Here is a 25699-nt window from a genome sequence, read left to right as displayed (position 1 = left end):
CATATGATTAGATTAAGGGTTGGTTTCTTTATAGAAATGTATTCATCTATTTTCTTCACTATAAATAAATGTCTTAATGGTTTTAGATTTGCTTAATTTTGTGTAAGAATGATCTATGATGATGTTTTAAAAGATAGATGATTCAGACCATTAAAATATATTGCAGAGTAGGTCTTACAAAAATATGTGTAAAAAGTTATGTAAAAAAAAAAGTGGTACCACAAATTCGCCTTATTAAAAATAAAATGCTTGATAGAGGTGCTTAGTAAAAATTGTTACCTGCATAAGTTGTAAAACAACCGAAATAACAAATTATCCAATACGCCATTGTTTTGCTCTATATAGTACCGAATCTTACATCTCGTTTGATGAGTTAGATGAGATTATGTCTTAGGGATATAATTGGATTGACATAGACGTGCAAGACATGATTTCTAACTCATGTATAAAGATATATTAGACAATTTACTTTATTATGAATTCAAAATTTTTAAGCATTTTTCATTAGTTTTCTTTAAATAAATTTTAATTAATCACAACTTTATCTCATTCCGTACATTAAACAAGGCCTAGATGTAATGTTGCTGCAACACAAAGCACAGACACACAGACATAGATCAGATCAATGCCGATGATCGGAGACGTCGAGAAGATGATCGGAGTTGGCCTCGTTTGGGGTGCCACCAACGCCCTAATGCGCCGCGGCGCCCTCCTCTGGGACCAAGCCCTCAAATCCTCCTCTGCCCATGCCCAGCCCGGCCCAATCCACCACAAGCTTCTCGCCTCCTTGACGAGCTGGCTCAGGCTCCTCGCAATCTGGCAGTATACAGTCCCCTTCTTCGTCAACCTCTCCGCCTCTGCCACTTTCTTCGCCATACTCAGCCACACTCCGATCTCGCTTGCCGTCCCCGTCACCAATGCGACGACCTTCGCCGCCACCGCCGTGTTTGGCTTGCTCTTGGGGGAGCAGACCCACCTCGGCCTCGCTATGTTCGGTACGGCTTTGATTGTTTTGGGCATTTGGCTTTGTATCAGTTAATCGGAATTTCAAGTTTTGTATAAATTCTATGCGTAGATTAGCTTGTTTCGTTCGATTGCTGAATGCTTGAGTGTTTGGCTGCAGAGAAAATGAGGGAAAATCAAGAGGAAATTTGTCATTTTAGTAATACTTGTTTTTCTCTGAAATTTATTGAGCAGAGGAACTGAAAAAGTAAGAGAACGAACAAATGTGAATGATTAATAAACATTATGAATTTCAAATTTTACTTACTGGGTTCCTTTGCTTTATGCATTCGGTTTGTATAAATTTGAGGCTTATTTTTTTATATGCCCGTAGAATTCGATTTTAATCTCACTTATCCTCTTGTAAGTCAAGCTTTGCGTTATCGGAATTGTCTATTCTGTTAAATATCCGTTAAATTACTTATGTTGCATAGCAAGCTTGGTTTGTTCGATTAAAATCGAGTTCCCGGGGGCGTAGTTAGCTTGATTTGTTTGGGTATTGATGTTTGAGTGTTTGGCTGCTGAGAAAAGAAAGGAAGATCAAGAGCAATTTGGTCATTTAATTGATACTTCTTTGTCTCTGAAAGTTTATCGCTTTATAGATCAATGTAGCTGGAACACAAGTAAAAGAATGATACAAATGTGAGTGAATCATTAAAAAGGAACAAAAATGGTATATCTGTTTGAATTACAGCAGAATACAACATAATTGAAAAATCGAAACACATAAAAACCACAAGGATTATTTGTCAGTAGTGAACGGGAAGAGGAAAGCCAATTAAGGCTGCAGAATCAGTCGTCTGGTTGAAACGGGATTCGGGTTTCTTTCTGTAGCTTGATTGCTTAGCCTCAAATCAGAATTGTTGTTTAGAACATTCAGATGGCATCTTTCCATTGAATCGTTTAGTGTCTTCGCAGTAGTCATAGATCATGTGGTTATTCCTGACCCACTGCAGCTGGCCGAGCTTACCGCTGCTCAGACGGCTGTATATAGGGGAGGTCCACCAGTTAGCCCGGGAAGTGGCGGCGCATACACTAATGCTGGCGGCTCCATCCCACTTGCAGGCTCTTGCCCTGAAGTTTTTGAACCCGGCTGTGAAGGGTGCACCGGTCCAGTTTATCTTCTCTAGCCCACCTCTAGTTGCCCAGTTATCAGCATTCCATAAGCTGGAGTAAACCTTCATCCCTTGCTTGTTGGGGTAGGCAATCCCCTGGTTCTCGTAGTTTCGGAAAACACGAATGGGCAAACTATCGACGTACCACCTGAAATCATAAAAGTGTATTGAAGTTTAGAAGTTGTTTGGTTCCACGACTCGTACAACAGAAGATGATTTCTTTTCACCCTGTTAAGATTGAAAGCAAAGTTAGCTTACACAATTTCAGTAGGGTTCCAATGTATGGTGTAGTTGTGGAAATCCGCGGTCGGGTCAAACCAGAGGTAAAATTGCTGCTCTTTGGTTCCATTTCCTTGTGTGTATATGTTTGTGTGGACAATGTAAGGTTGTCCAGAAACGTTCCCTAGGAATTCAAAATCTATCTCATCGTGTTTGGGTCCTGTTGACGATAGCTGCACAAATTTGAGTATGAACAAATTAGCACGCGCTAGTTTACCATGTATCTCGCTCGGGTTTTTTCAGTGTTTTTATCTTGCTTCAGTTAGTGACTTACATAGTACGCTGTCACTATCCCGGCGGAATTCCCAGGTACCAACTTAATCAGCATCTCGATGCTTCCGAATAAGAAACCTCTCTTAGACATTGCAGCAGACCCTGCAAAGCAAAGGCAGTATTGTAGTCTGGTTAGAGGAGATAACTTGATCATTGCATGAGCTTTTACATGTTCTACACGGAGACATTTCATCGATGGATATTATTCTACCAACAGATTAGTTAGAATTCTAGTGCAAAACTTGATTAATGCCACATCAGGGATGGACTAACGCGTTATAAACAAACTAATTAATCGTCTAATCCAAGTTCGTACGGATGCACGCACGTAGATCCCAAGAAATCGAAAGAGTTAAAAAGTAGTTGTAACCTGAAGTTTGATCGAGCACGAGGTTAAGATTCTCGCCTTGAATCGTAGCGTGTTGGGTACCCCAGGTGAGGTACATGCTCTTCGAAACTTTTGCATCGGCTAAATTTTGATGGAACGCAGTGATGCACAGAGCTACCAGAAATGCTTGCAAAGCTAGTGCCATTTCAACTTCTTCAGTCCCAACTAAATTTTCCTCTTTCTCTAGGACAACAACAATTTGTTTGTCGAAACGGGATGCGTCTTGCTTAATTTTGATTCTTGATGGCTTTATATAACTTTCTATTTTGCAGTGTGCAAAATATTCTCTCCTACCACTACGGCATAGCTTTTGACATTCCTATTTTAGAAGAAAAAAACGCGTTGAAGCATGCTCCTCAAAACTTACAAATTATACTGCAAATAAGTTATTTATTTATTTTTATTCAAGCGATGCTCTAATATAATTTTATCAGAGAGGGGAATTCGAACTTGGATATAGAGGAGAGCACATTGTTGAACTATTTTAGCCGGATTTACAAAGTTCAAGATTTTAAAAAGAAAGTAGATGTGGTGGTAGAGTTCGATGGAAGAATGAACAATGTTTTTTTGTTTATGCCGTAAGTTTGAATTTAATGTTTAGTGGAAGAGGAGAAAGAAGTTTTAGACACAATTAATACTTAGATATATTTAGGTGTAAAATTAGTCCACATGGCATCCATTGAATGGAAGGGGCAAGTGAGAAAAGGAAAATGGGGAAGATAACTAACATTCCTCTTTCTCATGTACCTATAATGAAAAAATGGGTATTTTGATATGGGTTCAAAATAACTAAAAATTGGACCTATCTTAAAAGTCACTAAAAATTAGACCTATTTCAAAAGTAGGCCTATAAAATTAGACCTATTTCAAATTTTCCCATGTAAAAATTAACATAAAATTAAAAACTCAATGATTACAAACGCGAAAATTATTGATTAATAAGTTGAATGCTAATTTTTTATTTTTGAACAAACTATACAATCTATATTAAACGGGAGGGGGTGGGTTTAGCCTCACAATAGGCTAATAATAATGCAGTTCAAATTTGCCTTTGGCGAGAAAATCGAATATAAGATCTCTCACTTACAAATAAAAATGAATAACATTAGACCGTAGTACTGAGTGACAACTTGAATGCTAATTATTTGTTCATTGCCAATATGTTCGTGGGGTCGTGGTGCAAATGTCATAGATGTTGTAAGAGTAGGAGAGAATGGGTGTAATTAGCTGGGACGCGGTGCGATTATGAATTTACGGGAAAATTGTGCCTGGGACTTATGCAAGTATAGCTAGTGTGGACTGCTGGGCTGGCCAGCTGTGAAATAACGAGTTCATGATTTGCTTGGCCGGACGTGCATCCCTGCAGAGAGGTTTTCGTACAAAGTTCTCAACTATTTATATCTATATATATGGTGCTTTCATGGTTGGTTCAAAGAGTTCAATCAAATAGTTCCCTCTAGTCGGGTTGAGCCTGCATTAACCTAACGGCTTGGCACCCGTTGTGAGCGGTAAAAGAAAGATGATTCGAACGTGAAACCTCTTTCAACATTTTAATTGCCATATCCATTTTCTCAAACTATTATGTCAAGTGTCATCAACTCCTTTTTTCTTTTCGGTTATAATCTAAAGGCAATCTATATTTTAGTTTCCACGCAATCGAATTAATCACATTAATCAAGGATGAGCAAAATAAACGTAGATACTAGCAGTAATGCGATCCATTAAAATTGACAGTTAAGAGTACCTGTTTATCAATTATAGGTTAGGGTTATATTTAACCGTTTAACCTTAATATACAAAAGTGTTATTCTTACCACATAGTTGTACCATCATTTGTATCATCTTTGTAATAAAAATGAGGCCCATATGCATTGACATGTCTTATCTCTATTAGAGAGATTATACAAATAGGTGGTGACTGGTGAGTGTAGCACTACTATTTGGTAGCGGAACTTCCCGTCATAGTTTTTGATATTTTGTTTGAGGATAGCTCTACTATTTAACTTTTTTGGTCTGAAACAGTCTTTTTCCCTTCATTTGAGTTGAAATTCCTGATAAGTTTTTTATTTATTTTTAATTTTTTTTATCAAGGTCCACTGTTAGCACCTATCCTCTTTTCTGTACGTATTCCCTCTTATTCAGTGAGATATCGTACTTGAACTAAAAAAAAATACGTGATGAATGTAACATTATTCCTTAATATATAAATGGACGGTCACGAGTAATATTCACTAGCACCCGTGGGCTGCGGGCAAACAGAAATTACCATTTTTGTTTTGGTGACCAAAAGGGTACGAAGAAATTAGAGATAAAAGATTTGAAATCGCTTTTTGTTTTTCATTTTTCATTGATTTAAAGAAAAAAGGTGATATCTGAGGAAAATGGTGATTAAACTAAGAATAAAAACGGTGAATATATTGTGCTAATCGACAGGTTTAACTCAGTCTAGTAAATACCCAAGCATTATAAAAATAACACCAATTTGTCCCCTTCAACTAAAATTTTTTGTTGGACTAGAATGCATAATATTGAGTCATTCAAAAGTTCACATCATTGTTCGTGTCCATACTGTCTTTATCCCATAGAGTAGCATTCAAACCCTAAAGTTTCCAACCAAAAACAAAACAAAAAAAAAAAAAAACCTTTAACTTCTATGCATAGAAAATAAATCTGTACATACTTCAAGGTTTGTTTATGTTCGACGCACATCGATCAAAGTTAATATGACAAAGAAAAGAAAAGAGAAAGATATCATGGTATAATTAAATTATTATTTAATTGTTTAATTGATTTTGATTTAATTAAACATGAATGAACGGCGGGTGATCATGAAGCTAGCTAATTAAGCCAGACCAAATTAATTACCTAATCTGCACCCACATTCCCACGCTAGGCACACCACGATAGACCACAAAAACCAGGTAGTACCCTGGTGGAGCCAAAACACTCGAAGGCGGCGCCACCGCTTGAAGCATGTAAACATCTGGTGCCACGTTCTTCAGGTCATTCTTTCCAAGAATAAGCAACCTCTGATTCATCGAGTACCCGTGAGTCGTGAAAGGCGGCGCGTACATTGTCAGCTTGATGTCCGCCTTGGTCACGGGTTTGTCTTGGAGCTGAAACTGGACGTTGAATGGCTGGCCGTACTTCAACTTGATGCCGGAGTTCTGGACCATGATGGCAGGGCGGTGGACAGCCAATGCCGGGTCCAGGTAAGGTGGCGAGAAGTGCTCGACTCTCAACTCGGTTGGGTACTTGGCCTTGAAGTCATAGCCTGGGTTGGTGTTGCTGCCTGCTACAAGGATTTTTCCATTAGGGAGGAGTGCGGAGGTTGAGTGGTACATTCTTGCAATCTGGGTCGGTTGCAGGTTCCTGAATCGGGTTCCTAGTTTGTTGTTGGGACTGTAGAGCACAGGAGTGAAGTTGGGCTGCTCTGCCAGAAACCATGCTGACGCACCTGTTGAAAAAAATTAGGGTTACAAATTGCTGTATTTATTTTGCACCACTAATTATTATCGTTCTTTTGTCATTTATGTTACTTGACACATTAGAAATTTAGAATATTTTCCTTCGTTTTGGATTAGATTTTGATTATCACTCTTAGGGTACAAGTAAATTGGTATAAGGATTACATGTATGTTTAGGGTTTTTTGAGACTGCTTCTGGAAAAATAAAAGGATCTTTAGCTCATACAAGCACTCCCCTCAATTGCGTTTTTCAAGAAGCACTCAAATTTTAATAAATTTGGAAAATGATTCTAAGACCATCTCCAACCCTTGAGGATAAAGTTTAAAAATTTAAGCCAAAAAATTTTAAGCCATAACCCATAAACTGTTTTTCTCCTCCAACTCTTATGGCTTAAAATTTTAGCCCGATATTATTAAATAATGATTTTAGCCTAATTTTTTTTGTTGGTAACTTTTTTGAAAATAAAATATGTAGATTATCCTAATTTATTCTTATGAACATTTAATCTAAAAATATTTAAATTCCGACTACTAATAAAAATCATACAAATGCATAAGTATTTATAAAGTTTTCAGTTAAATTTGATTAAGACGTTAGATTTAATTTTGGACCGTCAAATTATATTTTTTTTTACCATTAGATTTGAACTCTTTTGATCATAACCGTTAGATTATAAGTAAAAAAAAAGTTTTAAATGTGACAATTTGATGAGTCTAGAATCATTTAAATCATGCTTAAATCCTGAGGAGAATTTAGCCCAAAGATATATTTTCGTTTTCTCTTTGCCGTTGGAGCGGCCCAAAAAATCAGCATAAGCGTTTTCTATCGAAGTGATTCCAAACAAGCCGTTATTATCAGAATAACTTACCGCTAATCAAATAGACATAAATCAAAATCTAATTTAACATCCGAACTTAATCAAGAAAACCATTTTAATTACCAAGCCTAGGGAAAATAAAGTTCAGAAAAGCCTTTACGAGATTGAGGCAAGGCAAGCATACCTTGTTGGGCACCGTTAATAATCAAGAGGTCTCCGGTGGGGAGGATAAGCATATCTCCCATGACACGGCGAGAGGGCATGTTTTCCTTAACCCACTTAGGATTAGGGTCTGTAATCCTAAGTCTGGCACAATCTTGCAAGGCGGGAAGGAACTTCTGCTTGCCGGCAAGGCCATAAGCCTCGGGTTTCGCACCACCGCAAACAATAACCTCAGCCGGGATGAGCTGAGGGTTGGGGACACTGAGGTCAATCGGCAGCAGGGCTGACATCCCTGATGCTGGGTAGTTTCGCGATCCACCACCCAACACGTGGAACTCTTTGATGACTTTGTTGGTCTGAGGGTTGAGCAGGACGGAGCGGCGGTTGGCGAGGATGAAGAGGTTGCCATCTGTCGAAACGTGGACGAAAGGATAGAGGTTGTTTTCGTCTAGGTCGGTGGTTTCGTCGAGCAGTGGGAAGAAGATGGCTTGCTTGTTGACTTGTCCTTCCGGTGGAACGTACTCAAAGCTGTATGACTTGCGGCCACCGGCTAGAAAGAATCTACCGTCAGGTAGGGTTACTTGTGTTGCATACCTATGATTTAAACAACAACAATCTTAATTAACACAAGTTTATAAATAAACGTTTGTTTGAAAATCTTCATTTAAATTAATCTATACGTACCATCTTGGTTCGGCCAACACGTTGGGGATATCCCTAAAGTCACATGTGGGGCATGCATCGAAGTATCTAACAGCTCTAGTTCCATCCATCCAACCACCGGTGCTTATAAAGTTACCGTCAGCCGTCAGCCCTCCTGATGAGCACCATGGGTCTGTAACGACCTGTTTATAGATCACCACCGTCACTGTAGCCCGTAATTGGAAATAGATTCGTAAAACATGAAAAACTCAACCATATTTTTGAACGTTCGCATGCAAATGTGCATGGACTGTATATCAACGTAAGCATGCGAACAGTCATGGACTGTATAGCAACATAAGCATGCAAACATTCATGGACTGTATAGCAACATAAGATGCTTATGCATGATCAAGATTCACAATTAACAAACGTAAACATTTATATGACACCAACATAAATTTGATAAGAGCGTTATTCATGTTGTAATATATGCATAAATTTGAACGACATATGATCCGAACCTTGAGTGGCCTGACTGCATTAGTTTCAACGTCATATTCAACTGCATGAGACCAACAATCTGTTAGCTCCACGCCCTTGTCATTCTTGTAGGGCACGCATTGTCCATTAGGCAATTTGAGGTTGGAAATATGGAAGGCAGAGGCGTCGTACATCATGATCTTGTTGTTGGGGAGCAAATTCAAATGCATGGCCGATACGCCTGAGTCCAATTGAACAACTTCCCACGCTCCTGTGAACTGGGTTGGGAAGTCGGGCTGTGTAGGTACATCCGCTGCTGGCTTGCCAGGCTGAGGATCACCGCCCACTGGCTTGCCAGGCTTGGGATCACCACCCACTGGCTTGCCGCGCTTAGGAATACCGCGGAGCTCTTCTCTAACGTTAAGATCAGCAGCAGGCTCTCCCCTACCGGCAGTAGGACCATCACGGGGCTCTGGCCTATCAGCCCTTGGATCGAAGCCTTCAATAGTAGCAAAAGCCGGGCCCTCACCTATGTTGCCGCCATTGCCACTATGTCGACCGAAACCCAAGGGGTTGAAGAAAGGGATTTGAGGAAAATGAGGAAAATGAGGAAAATGAGGAAAATGAATTTGTGCATCAATCCCATTAATTATGAAGAGGAGAGGGAGAAAAAAGAAAAGCTTGTTGTCCAAGGCAGCCATTGAAGAGCTCAAAAATTTCTCCAATGGCTCTTTATATGATTGCTTTGTGCTTCTCTGTTTTGCTTCCCTGCTTTAACTCTCCATCTCTCCTTTTTATACATTGTAAGTATCGCCACCAATAGGTTATGGCCTTGTGCAAAAATAGCAATGTAGTTGTTAATCTTGTTTGCAAGAACCCCTAATCGTACGTAGCTAGCTACTAATCATTTTTATCGGCTGTCACTATTTCCTCGTTTTGTATCATCGCTTAATTTTGAGTATTAATTCAAATGCACCAGTTCATTAATTTAGGGGTGTTAATGGCTGTGGTGATCCCATTTCTAGCAGTTCCACCGACATACAGGTAACAAGCAATTGATGTTTTTGCAGTGACTATTAAATTTTGGTAATCACCCCTTAAACCCATCGTAAAGCAATTTCCGAAACATATTAATTGCCTTTGAATATCTCACATCTTGTTTACTGTTACATAACTTTCATTACATGTACACTTTTTTATTAAGTAACGATATTCATTCATTAAACTTCAACCGTACAACAAATTTATTTTTGATAGAAAACGACATGTACATTTAATTAGTAGGTGAGCCTAGAAAAATGGATCCCAATATTTTTTTTTTACAGCATTTTTTTTTTCTGTTCTTTTTTAATCAGAGAGACCTTCATTAAACAGACATTTAACTTGGAGAACCCTCCACACATGAAAAGTATATATCTCACTCTTTCGAGCATAATTAATTAATGATGGTTTTCCAAAAAAATTAATTAATTAATGATGAATTTTGTTTCTTGAATTTATGTATCATATTTGTTGTGTGTATAATGGACCACCTCTATATATCTCCCTTGCCTAGAAGTGTCACATTGAACCAATCTTTACCCACTACTAAGAGGAGCCAAAAGAAAGTACTGACAGGAACATAATTAGTTTTTGTCTTTTGATTAAACTTAATTTGTTTCTCTCTAAGAGTCAATTAGTTAAGCACGTAGTTTTGGGACAGTTTATGGTTACAATGACATTCCGTACATTTTAACAAAGGCGTCAACAAATCAGAAGAGTTCTACTCGATCTTGAGTCTTTGCTTTCTGTTTTACTTCGATGTTTTTGTTTATGAACGAACGGAGGGAGATTACTTATCAGACTTATAGAAGCTGCTAATTTTGAGATATTGTTAGTAAGATTCAGTAAATAATTCTTAATTAATTCATTAGGAAGCTTCGCTTCTTGAACCCAATTAGCAATGTGTGTGTAGGAATCAAGCAAATTGAAGACCTGCAAAACGAAGATGAAAAATAATCTTTTTTCATCAACGTTTTGTGCTTTTAATGGTTTAGGTTTAGGTTTCAGGTAGATTTTGTTCTACAACGAAGGATGTGAGTGACTTTAAGAGTTTGAAGAAAAACAATCTTAGAATATATGTCGAAAATAATTTGGGGTGTATTTTGAAAAGAGTTTCTTTTTTTAAGTTTATTCGGCCTAAATAGTCATTTTATATTAGGTATATATATAAGTCTCTTAATGATAAATTTTATGTGAAGTGCATTCAACAATATGTGAGGTGCTAATAAAAAAATCCTTCAATTATAGGTTGCTAAATGTCTTTAAAAACTAACAAAAAGAATTAAAACAAGCCTGCGAAATTTTTGATTGTGAATTGAGAGAGAGAAAAGGGAAATTCCACGTGTCTTTGCCTACGGCCGACTCATGGCTTTTCCTTTTCTTCAGGTTCTTTCTTCCTCACTTGACTTGGTTTGTGGTGCGCTGTTTTGATATGCTGTAGTCATTTATACCTTAACACCGGCGTCTACCCTATGTCCAAAGCGATGGCGGCTCCTCATGGCAGCAATAGTCGCTTTTGGTCTTAGAGGTGGGCTTTTATTTTGGTGGGTGCATTTGCTTAGAGGGAGGGCTGTTGAGGATAGTAATCCAATGACTATAGAGTATGCCACTTGTCAAAGATCAGTTGAGTTAGTTAGGAAATGTTGTTAGAGTTAGTTACTATGACTTATTGTGTAAGAAACAAATATATTGTAGCTGTATAAAAGCATGCTTGTACTATCATAACAGCTTAATGAAAATACAATCGTCTTAGCTAAATCTCTCTATCTCTCTCTCTATCTATTCTCTATCTCTTTAGCACCTAATACACAATGGTTTACATGGTATCAGAGCCTGCAAAGCTAATCACTTGAAGTTCGATCTTAGTTGCTTCCGCACACAGCAAAGAATTGCTGTTTCTTTCTCTACATTTCTTGGAGCTTTGTGATTTCTCCATTTCTTTCACCTTCGATTGGTTCTTGATTGCACACGAAGTTCTTGATACAAGCATTCAGTTGGTTTTTCTATACAGATTTTTTGGTTTCTTGCAACAATGGTGACTAGTGCACAGCTACAGATTATTCAATCTCTTATTACCTATTTGATTTCAATTGTATCAACGTCAGTGACAATGAAGCTTGACGATACAAACTGCTTGACCTGGAATTTTCATATGCAACTTTTTCTTGAAGGGTATGATCTCATGGGGTTTGTTGATGGTTCATCCCCTTGCCCTCCTCGATTGCTCACACTTGTATCCAGTAAATTTAGGCAATTCTTTTTCCTCGGTTGAAAGTGATGAATTCAAGATTTGGAAGATGCACGATCGTGAGTTAATGCAATTACCCACAACTACTCTATTATCTCCGGTTATTTCCTGTGTGATTGGAAGTATCAGTGCCTGTGATATGTGGACAAGATTGAAGGAACATTTCTCTACGGTTACTCATACAAGTATTTTTCAACTCAAATTGGATCTTTAGAATATCAAGAAAGGGTCTTATTCGATTACAACATACCTGCAACGAATTAAAGAGGTGTGGGACTACTTAGCTGCTGCTAGTGTACTGTTTGAGTATGATGACATTGTTATCTTTACTCTCAATGGTCTTCCTTCTGATTTTAACACCATTAGGTCTATTATTCGAGGTAGGGACAATGTGATTTCAATCAAGAATTTGAGGGCTCAATTACTTGCTGAAGAAGTAATGATTGGCAATGCTCAAGCTCCAACATTCCAAACTGCAATGGTGGCTGGTGCAAATGGGGGTCAATTTAAAGGGTCTTCCAATTTTGGGTCTCAATCTCAAGGTTCATCTTCTGGGGGTTCTTATAATCATCAAGGGAGTTCATATGCATATAAGTCTTTCTTTAACAAGAATAGAGGCATAAATTTCAATATGGATCATGATTTGGAAATAAGCCATTCTACAATAATGCAGCTACTGGAATTCTTGGTACTTCACCACTAAGACAACAATTTTACAACAATACCTCAATGCCACCTTGTCAGATTTGTGGTAAATATGGTCATCTTGCAGATACTTGCAGATTCAGGAATGTTGATTCTTTTGTAAACGATGGTTACCAGATATGTCGGAAGAAAAATAACAGTGCTCAATTATGTCACTTCAGAAATACCAACATCCAAAATAACACTTCTCCAATGACTGCAATGCATGCTTCTGCATCTGCACCACTTATGAAGTCTCAATCTTTACAAGTTTGGCTCACAAACTCTAAAGCAACAAGCCACATAACAGCTGATTTGAACAATTTGTCCCTAGCTACACCTTTTTCATCAAATGAGATGATTCAAATAGCAAGTGGAGAAGGTTTGCATGTATCTCACAAGGGTTCTTCCATATTGCAGACTCCATTTCACAATATGAAATTAAACTCTATTCTATATGTCTCTAAAATATCACAGAACTTGCTCTTAGTACATATAATTTGTCTTGATAACAAATGTTTGTTGATATTTGATGCATTTTGCTTTCGGATTCAGAACAAAGCCACAGGGAGAATTCCGTTCAAAGGTCTAAGCAATAATGGATTCTACCCTATCCCAATTTCCTCTAGTCATTCAAAGCAAGCTTTACAACCTGCAACATATATTGGGAAACAAGTAACCTCCAGTTTTTGGCATCACAGATTAGGTCATCCTTCCAATCTTGTTGTGTCTCAAATGCTTAAAAAATCTTATATTTTCATAGCTTTTGATACATTACCTAGTCTGTGCTTAACCTGTTTGGGGGGTAAAATCACCAAATTACCATTTCAAAATGTTGAAAATAGGTCTGTTACACTATTTGAAGTAGTGCATAGTGATGTATGAGGGCCCTGCTCATTGTTTGCATATTGAAGGGTTTAAATTCTATGTAACCTTCATAGATGAATGTACTAGATTCTGTTTGGTTTTTCCAATTGCTAGCTGATGTTTGTAACACATTCATTAAGTTCTATCAGTTTATGTTAAATCAATTTTCAGTTTCAATAAAGACATTGCAGAGTGATGGTGGGGGTGAGTATATAGGAAAACAATTTCAGACCTTCTTGGCAGAAAGGAAACATTGCCATATTATTAAGACAACCATAACCCTATTGCAAATAGCTCATTTATCTGCAAATTTCTGCTCTTTTGCAATTCAAACTTCACTATACCTTATAAATAGAATGCCTTCTCAAACCTTGAATAAAAAATCACCATTTGAAGCATTATATGAACCTACACCTGATGTACATCACTTAAAGATCTTTGGATGTTCCTGTTACCCTCTTTTAAGACCTTTAAACACATCAAAGCTACGACCTAAAACCACCGAATGCATTTTTCTGAGATATGCATCAAAATACAAAGGGTATATATGTTATGAGGTTGTGAAAAATAGGGCTCATATATCTAGGCATGTAATATTTGATGAAGGAGAGTTTTCATATCAGACACTGAGTTCTGCAAATTATCAACCTAAAGATTCACCATCATTTACAATGTCAAATACATCAGCTACAATACCAAATTTGGAAAATGTCTTAATTATACCTTAGCCTAATATCTATATTACTTCAACCTCTAGTGAGTTTAGTACATCAAACATTGAGGGTTCATCTCATACTTCATCTGTTTCTGTGTTATCTATCTAATATCATCACATGTGTCAATGCCATCCCAATCCATTATTGCAAATGAACAGAATGTCTCAAATTCAAATCATGTGGTTCCTGAATTCCAACTTGAGAGCCTTCAAGTCATCTTACCAATTCCTCTACTGAATATACATCTAATGCAAACTAGATTAAAGAGTGGTATCATCAAGAGAATGGCAGTGTTATCTACTGTTCATGAGAATTGAGGTATTGATTTGACTACTGTGGAACTTGCAACTTACAAGTCTACACTGAAAAGTTCAGTTTAAGTTGAGGCAATGAAAGAAGAACTTTCTGCGTTACACTCTCAAAGTACATGGAGCTTAGTGCCTTTACCACATCAAAAAAATATTGTTGGATGTAAATGGGTGTTTAAAATCAAGAAAAATGCAGATGGCTTAGTTGGGAGATACAAGGCTAGACTTATTGCAAAAGGGTTTAGTCAAGATGAAATGATTGATTATGAAGAGACTTTCAGTCTAGTTGTTAAATCAACAATTGTTAGACTTGTATTAGCATTGGCAGTCACTATGGATGGTTATTAAGGCAACTAGATGTAAAGAATGTGTTCTTGCATGACATATTGCAAGAAGAAGTCTACATGTCACAGCCCCCTGATTTTGTTGATTCTCATAACTCAGATTATGTGTGCAAATTACACAAATCATTATATGGTTTAAAGCAAGCCCCAAGGGCTTGGAATGAGAAATTTACAAGCTTTCTCTCATATTTTGGCTTCATCTCAACTTATGCAGACTTTTCATTATTTGTCAAACAAACTAGCAGTTCAATAGTCATATTACTTCTCTATGTTGATGATATTATCATCACTGTAATGCATCTTCAATGATTAATGCAGTAATTGGTGCTTTGACACAAGAGTTTGAACTTAAAGACTTGGGGCAACTTCATTATTTTATGCGAATACAGGTTATATCTCAATATGATGGCTTATTTATGTCTCAAGCAAAGTATGTAAGGGATCTTCTTGCCAAGACAAAAATGGAAGATTCAAAATCATGTGCTACACCATACTTGTCTTATAACAGATTGGTTCTTGATGATGGGAAATCTTATAATAATCTAGGATTATATAGAAGCATATTTGGGGCATTGCAGTACCTAACATCTACTAGACCTGATATTGCAATTGCAGTGCATCAGGTATGTCAATTCATGCAAAATTCAATGAAATCACATTTCATTGTAGTAAAAATGATACTTCGATACTTGAAAGGTACAATTAACTTAGAAGTCAAGTATATCAAAGGTGAATTAGATGTGAAAGCCTTTTCTGATACAGATTGGGTTGGTGACCCCAATGATAGAAGATCAATAACAGGATTTGTGGTGTTTTTAGGTTTCAATCCAATATCATGGTCATCTAAAAAGCAGCAAACAGTTTCAAGATCTTCAACAGAGGTTGAGTATCGAGCCTTGTCATCAACCACTGCTGAATTTGATTAGATCAAACATTTACTATCATTTCTGCAAGTTTCAATTTCCTATCAACCTGTTCTCTATTGTGATAATATGTCAGCCATTGCCTTGACTTGTAATCCTATATTACACCAGAGAACAAAACATATCGAGGTGGACATTCATTTTGTTAGAGAAAGAGTGGCTAAAAAGCTATTACATGTTCAATTTGTTCTTTCTATAGAACAATATGTAGATATCTTGACAAAAGGATTTATCTGCACCTTTCTACCAAATTCACTATCACAATCTCAGTCTTGGACTTCCCATCATTGAGCTTGAAAAGGGATGTTGAGGATAGTAATCCAATGACTATAGAGTGTGCCACTTGTCGAAGATCATCTGAGTTAGTTAAGGAATGTTGTTAGAGTTAGTTACTATGACTTGCTGTGTATGAAACAAATATATTGTAGTTGTATAAAAGCATGCTTATGCTGTCATAACATCTTAATGAAATACAATCTTCTTAGCTAAATCTCTCTCTCTTTGTCTCTTAGCTTTTATCTCTCTCTAGCACCTGATACACAATGGTTTACAAGGGCTTCCTTTTGAGTTTCCTTGTAGTCTTTCTATAGGTGAGTTGTCTTAGTATATTTTTAGTATAGATCTTTCATCTTAGAGGAATGCTAACTTTCTTTTTTTATTGTCAAACTTTTATGTTTATTTCAAGCAATAAATCTCTACCACTGAAGACCACCATTACACTATCCCAGCCCCCTTCCAAATCCATGATTTGTGCTCCTCCCAGTTCGTCGCCCCCAACCTCTCTTTCCTAGTCCTGTCACCATCCCACTTCCTGATTTTGGAGATGGCAGACATGTGGAAGTGACGACCTTTCGTCCAATTCCTGTGATTACGATATTTTTTTTGTTATATTGGTTTGGTGTTAGTGATTTGGGTGGGAAGATGAATATTTCAATATTTGATTTGTGTTGACTTCATTTGGTATTATCTGAAATTTTTGGTTTTTTTTCTTTTTTTCTTTTCTGCAATTCGGTTGAATAACATTAACAAAAGAAGCAAGAAAAAATAGACGGGGAAGATGAAGTGGGAGGGAGAGCTGACTTTTCAAGTTTAACCTTTGTTAAGTTAATAATGGTATATTAGTGAAAGGATAGAACTTGGCTGCTGAAAAACCAGCAACAATGTCCAGCTGTGATTGGTCATCTATAAGGGTTGCCACTGATTTTTCAGCAGCCAAGTTCCGTTCTTAGTGAAGGGCAAAATGTAAGAATTAAATAATAAATTTTTTAACACACTAAATATTGAGTTTTAAATAGTAGTGGAGTCAACGTGTCACTTAGTAAATGGGAAAGGCAAGTGGGAAAAGGTAAGAGGAAAATGTAGTTAGCATTCCTCTTTGTCTTATGGAAATTTGTGATTGATTTGTACGTATTAGAAACAATTGTTATTGTAGTGGTGCAATTGGATTAAAGAACATACTAATTTTCCAAGTTGTATTAGAGAAAAACGCACTCCAATGAGGCTAGTCACGACTTATCTATCAAACTCATCACAAATATATATCGCTTTTGCATCTATGTAAGTCAAACATGAGAAATTCTAATAGCAAGGGAATGACTATTATTATATATACTTTGTCAACAAATCATTTCATTCATTGACATAAAAACAAGGGTTTCACAAATGGTTTTTGAAATTGATCCACCCTATCAAGATGGTTTCTGAAATTAAAAATTGATTGATGTAGCTCCTGAAAATGGGGGTCGCAAATCAATGCGGTTCGTCTGTCACAATTCTGTCAAAAATTCTATTATGTTCTGGTGTGGCACATAAGTGGGTCACACCGTCTAATCAAATAGAGGTATTTGTCGGTTTGCTCTCAAACTTGTATAGAGTTGCCAATTTCCCACCTGAACTTTAATTTTAGCTAATTACCCCCCTAAACTTTTGTAATTAGCCAATCCCCCCCTCCCCCGAGAACTTTAACTTTAGCCAATTACCCCCTCCCCTAAAATTTTATAAATAGCCAATTTCCCATAGTGTTAGATTTTAAATTTTTCATCCAATTTATCATTATTTCTGCCATACAGTTGTCATATGTTGTCCGCGTGATCAAAATAGATGGAAAATTGGATGAAATTTTTTAAAATCTAGCATCAAGGGGAAAATTGGCTATTTATAAAAGTTTAGGGGGTAATCGGCTAAAATTAAAGTTCAAGGGAAAAACTGGTATCTTTATATAAGTTCGAAGGCTAATCGACAACTATGCCAATTAAATATGATCAACAACAACAACAACAAAGCCTTTTCCCACTAAGTGGGGTCGGCTATATGAATCCTAGAACGCCATTGCGCTCGGTTTTGTGTCATGTCCTCCGTTAGATCCAAGTACTCTAAGCCTTTTCTTAGAGTCTCTTCCAAAGTTTTCCTAGGTCTTCCTCTACCCCTTCGGCCCTGAACCTCTGTCCCGTAGTCACATCTTCGAACCGAAGCGTCAGTCGGCCTTCTTTGCACATGTCCAAATCACCGGAACCGATTTTCTCTCATCTTTCCTTCAATTTCGGCTACTCCTACTTTACCTCGGATATCCTCATTCTCAATCTTATCCTTTCTCGTGTGCCCACACATCCCACGAAGCATCCTCATCTCTGCTACACCCATTTTGTGTACGTGTTGATGTTTCACCGCCCGACATTCTGTGCCATACAACATCGCTGGCCTTATTGCCGTCTTATAAAATTTTCCCTTGAGCTTCAGTGGCCTACGACGGTCACACAACATGCTGGATGCACTCTTACACTTCATCCATCCAGCTCGTATTCTATGGTTGAGATCTCCATCTAATTCTCCGTTCTCTTGTAAGATAGATCCTAGGTAGCGAAAACGGTCGCTTTTTGTGATCTTCGCTAAATTGCTCCGGTCATTAGTGTGGATAAGTATATAAATGGATAGAGATAGGAAAGCAAACACAAGATGTACGTGGTTCACCCAGATTGGCTACGTCCACGGAATAGAAGAGTTCTCATTAATTGTGAAGGGTTTACACAAGTACATAGGTTCAAGCTCTCCTTTAGTGAGTACAAGTGAATGATTTAGTACAAATGACATTAGAGTACAAATGACATTAGGAAATATTGTGGGAGAATGATCTCGTAATCACGAAACTTCTAAGTATCGGAGTGTGGTATCGACTTGCCTTATCTGTCTCATAGGTAGATGTGGCAGCTTCTCTGGAAGTACTCTTCCTCCATCCAGGGGTGGTATCTTTAACTGGTGAAGATGCACAAGGTAATGTATCAATTTCACTTGAAGCTTACTTGTAGTTTCAGGCTTGGTCAAGCGCGATACAAACCATGTAGTAGGAGTCCCCCAAGTCGCCGAGTTAGGGGATTTGCTGAAAGAGGTGACAGACAAGGTAAGCAATCAGAGCTCCGGCTGATTGTTCACCTTCTCCCCATCTTGCAGCAGCATGAAGGATAAAGAGAAGAAAAATGAGAAGAGATGATATGGGATACTTTTGCTTTTGAAGAAGTAACTTTCCACAGGCTTATTCTTGAACTGAGCTGGAGGGTTTTCTGGTTTCCTCCAGAGTATAAGGCCGACTGAAGAATTTGAGGGTCAAAACAAGTCCATCAAATCTAGAGTACGTTCGACCCTGCTGATATGGGATACTTTTGCTTTTGACAGAGTAATGGATGGATCGGCACGTGTGCTGTTACGCTTGTCTCCACATGCTTCCTTGTATCCTTCGCACTTGCCCTATCTGTTCCTCAAGCAGATGCGGTATCTTCCCTGGCAACATAAGATGTTGAAGATGAGTACTCGAGAGCAATGCCAGGTAAGTAATCAGGTAAGGGGTTCCAGGCTGTCAGTTCCTGGCTGGGAGCTTGATTTCAAGTGCTGACTGATTGCTCTCTTTCTCCTTGTCTTGCAGGTAAAAACAAGGCCAAAGGAAAAGACAGGGAAAAAACATGATATGGGATACTCTTGCTTTTAACCCTGATGATATGAGATATTCTTGCTCTAGTATAGCTTGTTTGCAGAGGTATTATCGGGGGGAAAGAAAGCTGAATATTTCGAAAGGCTTCGTTGGGAGTGCCCTCTCAGATATGAGGAAGGGTTGAGCATTTTTGCAGGTCTGCCTGTCCGTTGGGGATGGAGGTCGACATATATAGAAGTCTCCCTAACAACAAGTAGTAATGCTATTCCTTTACCCTGCTTGGTCATAGCACGGTAGTGGGAGCTGCCAGCTTCACATGTTTTAACTCTGTCAGAGCACTTTGAAAAAGTGGTATGTGGTATCTAGCTCTCGAGATTCGGAGAACGATGCTTCTTCGATTTTTGAGAAAGCAATCATGGTGGGGGTCTGGCTCTCGAGATTCGGGGAGCAGTCTCTTCGATTTTTGAGAAAGTAATCATGTTGGGAGTCTGGCTCTCGAGATTCGGAAGGCGGTGCCTCTTCGATTTTGGAGTAAGCAATCTTGTTGGGAGTGTTTTCTCGGATGTGAGTAAAGGTTGGGCATGTTTGCTAGTCTACCTTGCCACGAAGCACGGAGGTTGACACACAGGGACTTTCCAATTATCCAGCAGTGGTACTGTTCCTTTACCCTTGTGGGTAATAATATGGTAGCTAGACCTTCAAAATTTATGTGTCTAAACTTTGTGAGTGCTGTTTCTTTGCTATTCTTTTACCTTTCTTGGTCAGAGCGATGTAGTGGGAGCTGCAAGCTTCACGTGCTCAACTTTGGCAGAGACTTTGACAAAGTTATCTGTGGTACCCATGAGCTATTGTTGCGTGTGGGAAGTGGGTGATTGAACAGTAAGATTCATGTGCTTTCTACTTCACCAGAAGTCTTCGACAGAATGCCCATAATTTCCGCAAAGCTGAGTGTGCGTGTGACAGGTGCTGACAAGGCTAGAAAAGAAGGTGCCTCTTTGATTTCTGAGATCGGCCCTCGTGGTCTCTGAGCAGCCCAGCTTTTGAGAAAGCGAGCGCCTCTTCGATTTTTGAGAAAGCAATTATGTTGGGGGTCTGGCTCTCGAGATTCGGGGAGCAGTCTTTTCGATTTTTGAGAAAGTAATCATGTTGGGAGTCTGGCTCTCGAGATTCGGAGGGCGGTACCTCTTCGATTTTAGAGCAAGCAATCTTGTTGGGAGTGTTTTCTCGAATGTGAGTAAAGGTTGGGCATGTTTGCTAGTCTACCTTGCCACGAAGCACAGAGGTTGACACACAGGGACTTTCCAATTATCCAGCAATGGTACTGTTCCTTTACCCTCTCTTCGATTTTTGAGAAAGTAGTCATGTTGGGAGTCTGGCTCTCGAGATTCGGAGGACGGTGCCTCTTCGATTTTGGAGCAAGCAATCTTATTGGGAGTGTTTTCTCGAATGTGAGTAAAGGTTGGGCATGTTTGCTAGTCTACCTTGCCACGAGGCACAGAGGTTGACACACAGGGACTTTCCAATTATCCAACAGTGGTACTGTTCCTTTACCCTTGTGGGTAATAATATGGTAGCTAGACCTTCAAAATTTATGGGTCTAAACTTTGTTAGTGCTGTTTCTTTGCTATTCTTTTACCCTTCTTGGTCAGAGCGATGTAGTGGGAGCTGCAAGCTTCACGTGCTCAACTTTGGCAGAGAACTTTGGCAAAGTTATCTGTGGTACCCATGAGCTATTGCTGCGTGTGGGAAGTGGGTGATTGGACAGTAAGATTCATGTGTTTTCTACTTCCCCAGAAGTCTTCGACAGAATACCTATAATTTCCGCAAAGCTGAGTGTGCGTGTGACAGGTGCTGACAAGGCTGGAAAAGTAGGTGCCTCTTCGATTTCTGAGATCGGCCCTCGTGGTCTCTGAGGAGCCCAGCTTTTGAGGAAGCGAGCGCCTCTTCGATTTCTGAGATCGACTTTCGTGGTCTTTGAGCAGCCCAACTTTTGAGAAAGCAAACACCTCTTCGATTTATGAGATCAACCCTCGTGGTCTCTAAGCAGCCCAGCTTTTGAGAAAGCAAACGCCTCTTCGATTTCTGAGCAGGCGCCTCTTCGATGTCTGAAACTCCGTCGAGTGCAGCTTTTTATAGGGGCTGGCATTAAGTTCCAAAGCACACTTGAATCTCCACCAGTAGAAGCTCCATTCTTGCACTTCTAAGATCTTGATTTGTCCGACCTCTTCTCTCTTCAATACCTTTGAAAAATGTCTGGCCCCTCCGACCGTCGTTTTGACTTGAACCTTGTTGAAGAGGCAGCCCCGCCTTCTCCAGACAACATATGGCGCCCATCCTTCGTCTCCCCTACTGGTCCTCTTACCGTTGGGGATTCCGTGATGAAGAATGATATGACCGCTGCGGTGGTGGCCAGGAACCTTCTCACTCCCAAAGATAACAGACTACTTTCCAAACGGTCTGATGAGTTAGCTGTTAAGGATTCACTGGCTCTCAGTGTTCAGTGTGCAGGTTCTGTGTCTAATATGGCCCAACGCCTATTTGCTCGAACCCGCCAAGTTGAATCATTGGCGGCCGAAGTGATGAGTCTCAAACAGGAGATTAGAGGGCTCAAGCATGAGAATAAACAGTTGCACCGGCTCGCACATGACTATGCTACAAACATGAAGAGGAAGCTTGACCAGATGAAGGAAACTGATGGTCAGGTTTTATTTGATCATCAGAGATTTGTGGGTTTGTTCCAAAGGCATTTATTGCCTTCGTCTTCTGGGGCTGTACCGCGTAATGAAGCTCCAAATGATCAACCTCTGATGCCTCCTCCTTCTAGGGTTCTGTCCAGTACTGAGGCTCCGAATGATCCCCCTCCGATGCCTTCTCTTTCTGGGGCTCTACCGACTGCTGAGACTTCTCCTAAGCAACCTTTGTGAAGGCTCCATCTTGTTTGTTTATTTTGACTCATGTATATGTACATATTTGTAGCTTATCGGGGATATCAATAAATAAGTTTTCCTTCATTTCAACGTATTGTGTTAAATACACCAAAGCCTTCTTCGCTAAGTTCTTTGAATTTTCTTTTGTTGAAGCTTGTATGTTGAAGCTTTCTGAGTGGAGCATGTAGGTTGGGGTAGTGTTCCCTTAATTTTTCGAGTGAGGAAAACTTCTCGGTTGGAGACTTGGAAAATCCAAGTCACTGAGTGGGATCGGCTATATGAATCTTAGAACGCCATTGTGCTCGGTCCTGTGTCATGTCCTTCGTTAGATCCAAGTACTCTAAGTCTTTTCTTAGAGTCTCTTCCAAAGTTTTCCTAAGTCTTCCTCTACCCCTTCGGCCCTGAACCTCTGTCCCATAGTCGCATCTTCTAATCGGAGCGTCAGTAGGCCTTCTTTGCACATGTCCAAACCACCGTAACCGATTTTCTCTCATCTTTCCTTCAATTTCGGCTACTCCTACTTTACCCCGGATATCCTCATTCCTAATCTTATCCTTTCTCGTGTGCCCACACATCCAACGAAGCATCCTCATCTCCGCTACACCCATTTTGTGTACGTGTTGATGCTTCACCGCCCAACATTCTGTGCCATACAGCATCGCCGGCCTTATTGCCGTCCTATAAAATTTTCCCTTGAGCTTCAGTGGCATACGGCGGTCACACAACACGCCAGATGCACTCTTCCACTTCATCCATCCAGCTTGTATTCTATGGTTGAGATCTCCATCTAATTCTCCGTTCTTTTGCAAGATAGATCCTAGGTAACGAAAACGGTCGCTCTTTGGTATTTCTTGATCTCCGATCCTCACCCCTAACTCGTTTTGGCCTCCATCTGCACTGAACTTGCACTCCATATATTCTGTCTTTGATCGGCTTAGGCGAAGACCTTTAGATTCCAACACTTCTCTCCAAAGGTTAAGCTTTGCATTTACCCCTTCCTGAGTTTCATCTATCAACACTATATCGTCTACGAAAAGCATACACCAAGGAATATCATCTTGAATATGTCCTGTTAACTCATCCATTACCAACGCAAAAAGGTAAGGACTTAAGGATGAGCCTTGATGTAATCCTACAGTTATGGGAAAGCTTTCGGTTTGTCCTTCATGAGTTCTTACGGCAGTCTTTGCTCCTTCATACATATCCTTTATAGCTTGGATATATGCTACTCGTACTCCTTTCTTCTCTAAGATCCTCCAAAGAATGTCTCTTGGGACCCTATCATACGCTTTTTCCAAATCTATAAAGACCATGTGTAAATCCTTTTTCCCATCTCTATATCTTTCCATCAATCTTCGTAAGAGATAGATTGCCTCCATGGTTGAGCGCCCTGGCATGAACCCGAATTGGTTGTCCGAAACCCGTGTCTCTTGCCTCAATCTATGCTCAATGACTCTCTCCCAAAGCTTCATTGTATGACTCATTAACTTAATACCCCTATAGTTCATGCAATTTTGTACGTCGCCCTTATTCTTGTAGATAGGCACCAAAGTGCTCGTTCGCCACTCATTTGGCATTTTCTTCGTTTTCAAAATCCTATTGAAAAGGTCAGCGAGCCATGTTATACCTGTCTCTCCCAAAACTTTCCACACTTCGATTGGTATATCGTCTGGGCCTATTGCTTTTCTATGCTTCATCTTCTTCAAAGCTACAACCACTTCTTCCTTCCGGATTCGACGATAAAAAGAGTAGTTTCTACACTCTTCTGAGTTACTCAACTCCCCTAAAGAAGCACTCCTTTCATGTCCTTCATTGAAAAGATTATGAAAATAACCTCTCCATCTGTCTTTAACCGCGTTCTCTGTAGCAAGAACCTTTCCATCCTCATCCTTGATGCACCTCACTTGGTTTAGGTCCCTTGTCTTCTTTTCCCTTGCTCTAGCTAGTTTATAGATATCCAACTCTCCTTCTTTGGTATCTAGTCGTTTATACATATCGTCGTAAGCCGCTAACTTAGCTTCTCTGACCGCTTTCTTCGCCTCTTGCTTCGCTTTTCTATACCTTTCACCATTTTCATCGGTCCTCTCCTTGTATAAGGCTTTACAACATTCCTTCTTAGCCTTCACCTTTGTTTGTACCTCCTCACCTTCTCATTCTCCTTCTATGTAGTCTTTCTATGTAATTTTAAAAGAGGCCTCTTGCCTCCCTCACCTTCTCATTCTCCTTCTTCCCTCACCATTTTCATCGGTCCTCTTGCCTCCCTCACCTTCTCATTCTCCTTCTTCCCCGAACCACGAAAGTCAGAAATTCGGCTCCCCAACACTACCTGCGATGGCCGAAGAAGAAACACTTACAATAATTAAACTAAAATATAAAAGATGGAAATTCAGAAATGATCAGATTGGTTCCACTAGGTGAAAAAATAATTATTGCACAAACGAGAGATTACTATGGAGCCTAAATAATCAAGAGGCGACACGTGGATTTTTGGGTGAAAAGGACAAAATTACCCCCGAAGCACACCGGAATTCCTATGCGCGAGCAATGGACAATCATCCCTCAATCAAGTCAAAAGTGCCTAAATAGGTATTTATTTATAACTTATTTCATCCAGCCCTCATCATATCTTCTCCACAAGGTAACCCATAAAACATTCGATTTAAATTAATTAGCTAATTAATGGATTTATTACCTAATTAATCTATTAATGGCTAATTAAACTACCAATTACACCCAAAAAACACACAGGAGGCCGGTCACCTTCTGTCCCAAGGGGGCCGGCCATGCCTTATATATTCTACCTCATTTTCTCTAAATACCTAGGTCTTCACTCTTGCTAAACACTCAAAAAAATTCTCTAAACACTTTCCCTCAAAATTCTAACTTTGGCATAAGAGGTTCTTCGGCCAAAGCCCCCCCCCCAAATTCATCGTGGGCGCATGAGCCTTTTGGCCTTGACCTAAGGTGTTATTTGTTTTGTAAGTGCAATTTTGTCCAAGAACAAGGGGGAAGAAATTTGCATCCACAAATTTGTGCTTTCATTGAGAGTTGAGTCCCACACTCGTAGAAGACTCTCGCACCAAGGTTTTTCTA

At 39.2% G+C, this 25699-nt stretch overlaps 3 protein-coding genes across 3 annotated transcripts; 1 reads left to right on the top strand and 2 right to left on the bottom strand.

The window, feature by feature from the left end:
- Positions 1–481: 481 nt before the first annotated feature.
- LOC103431512 (uncharacterized) lies at positions 482–1265 on the top strand. The gene is made up of 2 exons (XM_029094926.2): positions 482–995; positions 1124–1265. The coding sequence occupies exons 1-2, from the start codon at positions 626–628 to the stop codon at positions 1204–1206; spliced, it is 453 nt and encodes a 150-aa protein (XP_028950759.1). The 5' UTR covers positions 482–625; the 3' UTR covers positions 1207–1265.
- Positions 1266–1656: 391 nt separating this feature from the next.
- On the bottom strand, positions 1657–3291 carry LOC103431510 (probable xyloglucan endotransglucosylase/hydrolase protein 26). Its single transcript, XM_008369670.4, has 4 exons — positions 3040–3291; positions 2671–2771; positions 2376–2569; positions 1657–2265 (listed from the first exon to the last, which is right to left on the bottom strand). The coding sequence occupies exons 1-4, from the start codon at positions 3200–3202 to the stop codon at positions 1857–1859; spliced, it is 867 nt and encodes a 288-aa protein (XP_008367892.3). The 5' UTR covers positions 3203–3291; the 3' UTR covers positions 1657–1856.
- Positions 3292–5808: 2517 nt separating this feature from the next.
- Positions 5809–9392, bottom strand: LOC103431509 (aldehyde oxidase GLOX1-like). The gene is made up of 4 exons (XM_008369669.3): positions 8671–9392; positions 8189–8349; positions 7527–8098; positions 5809–6514 (listed from the first exon to the last, which is right to left on the bottom strand). The coding sequence occupies exons 1-4, from the start codon at positions 9328–9330 to the stop codon at positions 5919–5921; spliced, it is 1989 nt and encodes a 662-aa protein (XP_008367891.3). The 5' UTR covers positions 9331–9392; the 3' UTR covers positions 5809–5918.
- Between the last annotated feature and the right edge of the window lie 16307 nt (positions 9393–25699).

The sequence above is a fragment of the Malus domestica genome, chromosome 15, assembly GCF_042453785.1.
Source record: "Malus domestica chromosome 15, GDT2T_hap1".
NCBI lineage: Eukaryota > Viridiplantae > Streptophyta > Magnoliopsida > Rosales > Rosaceae > Malus > Malus domestica.
Note: the sequence above shows the minus strand (reverse complement) of the source record. Positions and strands in the feature narration are given on the sequence as shown.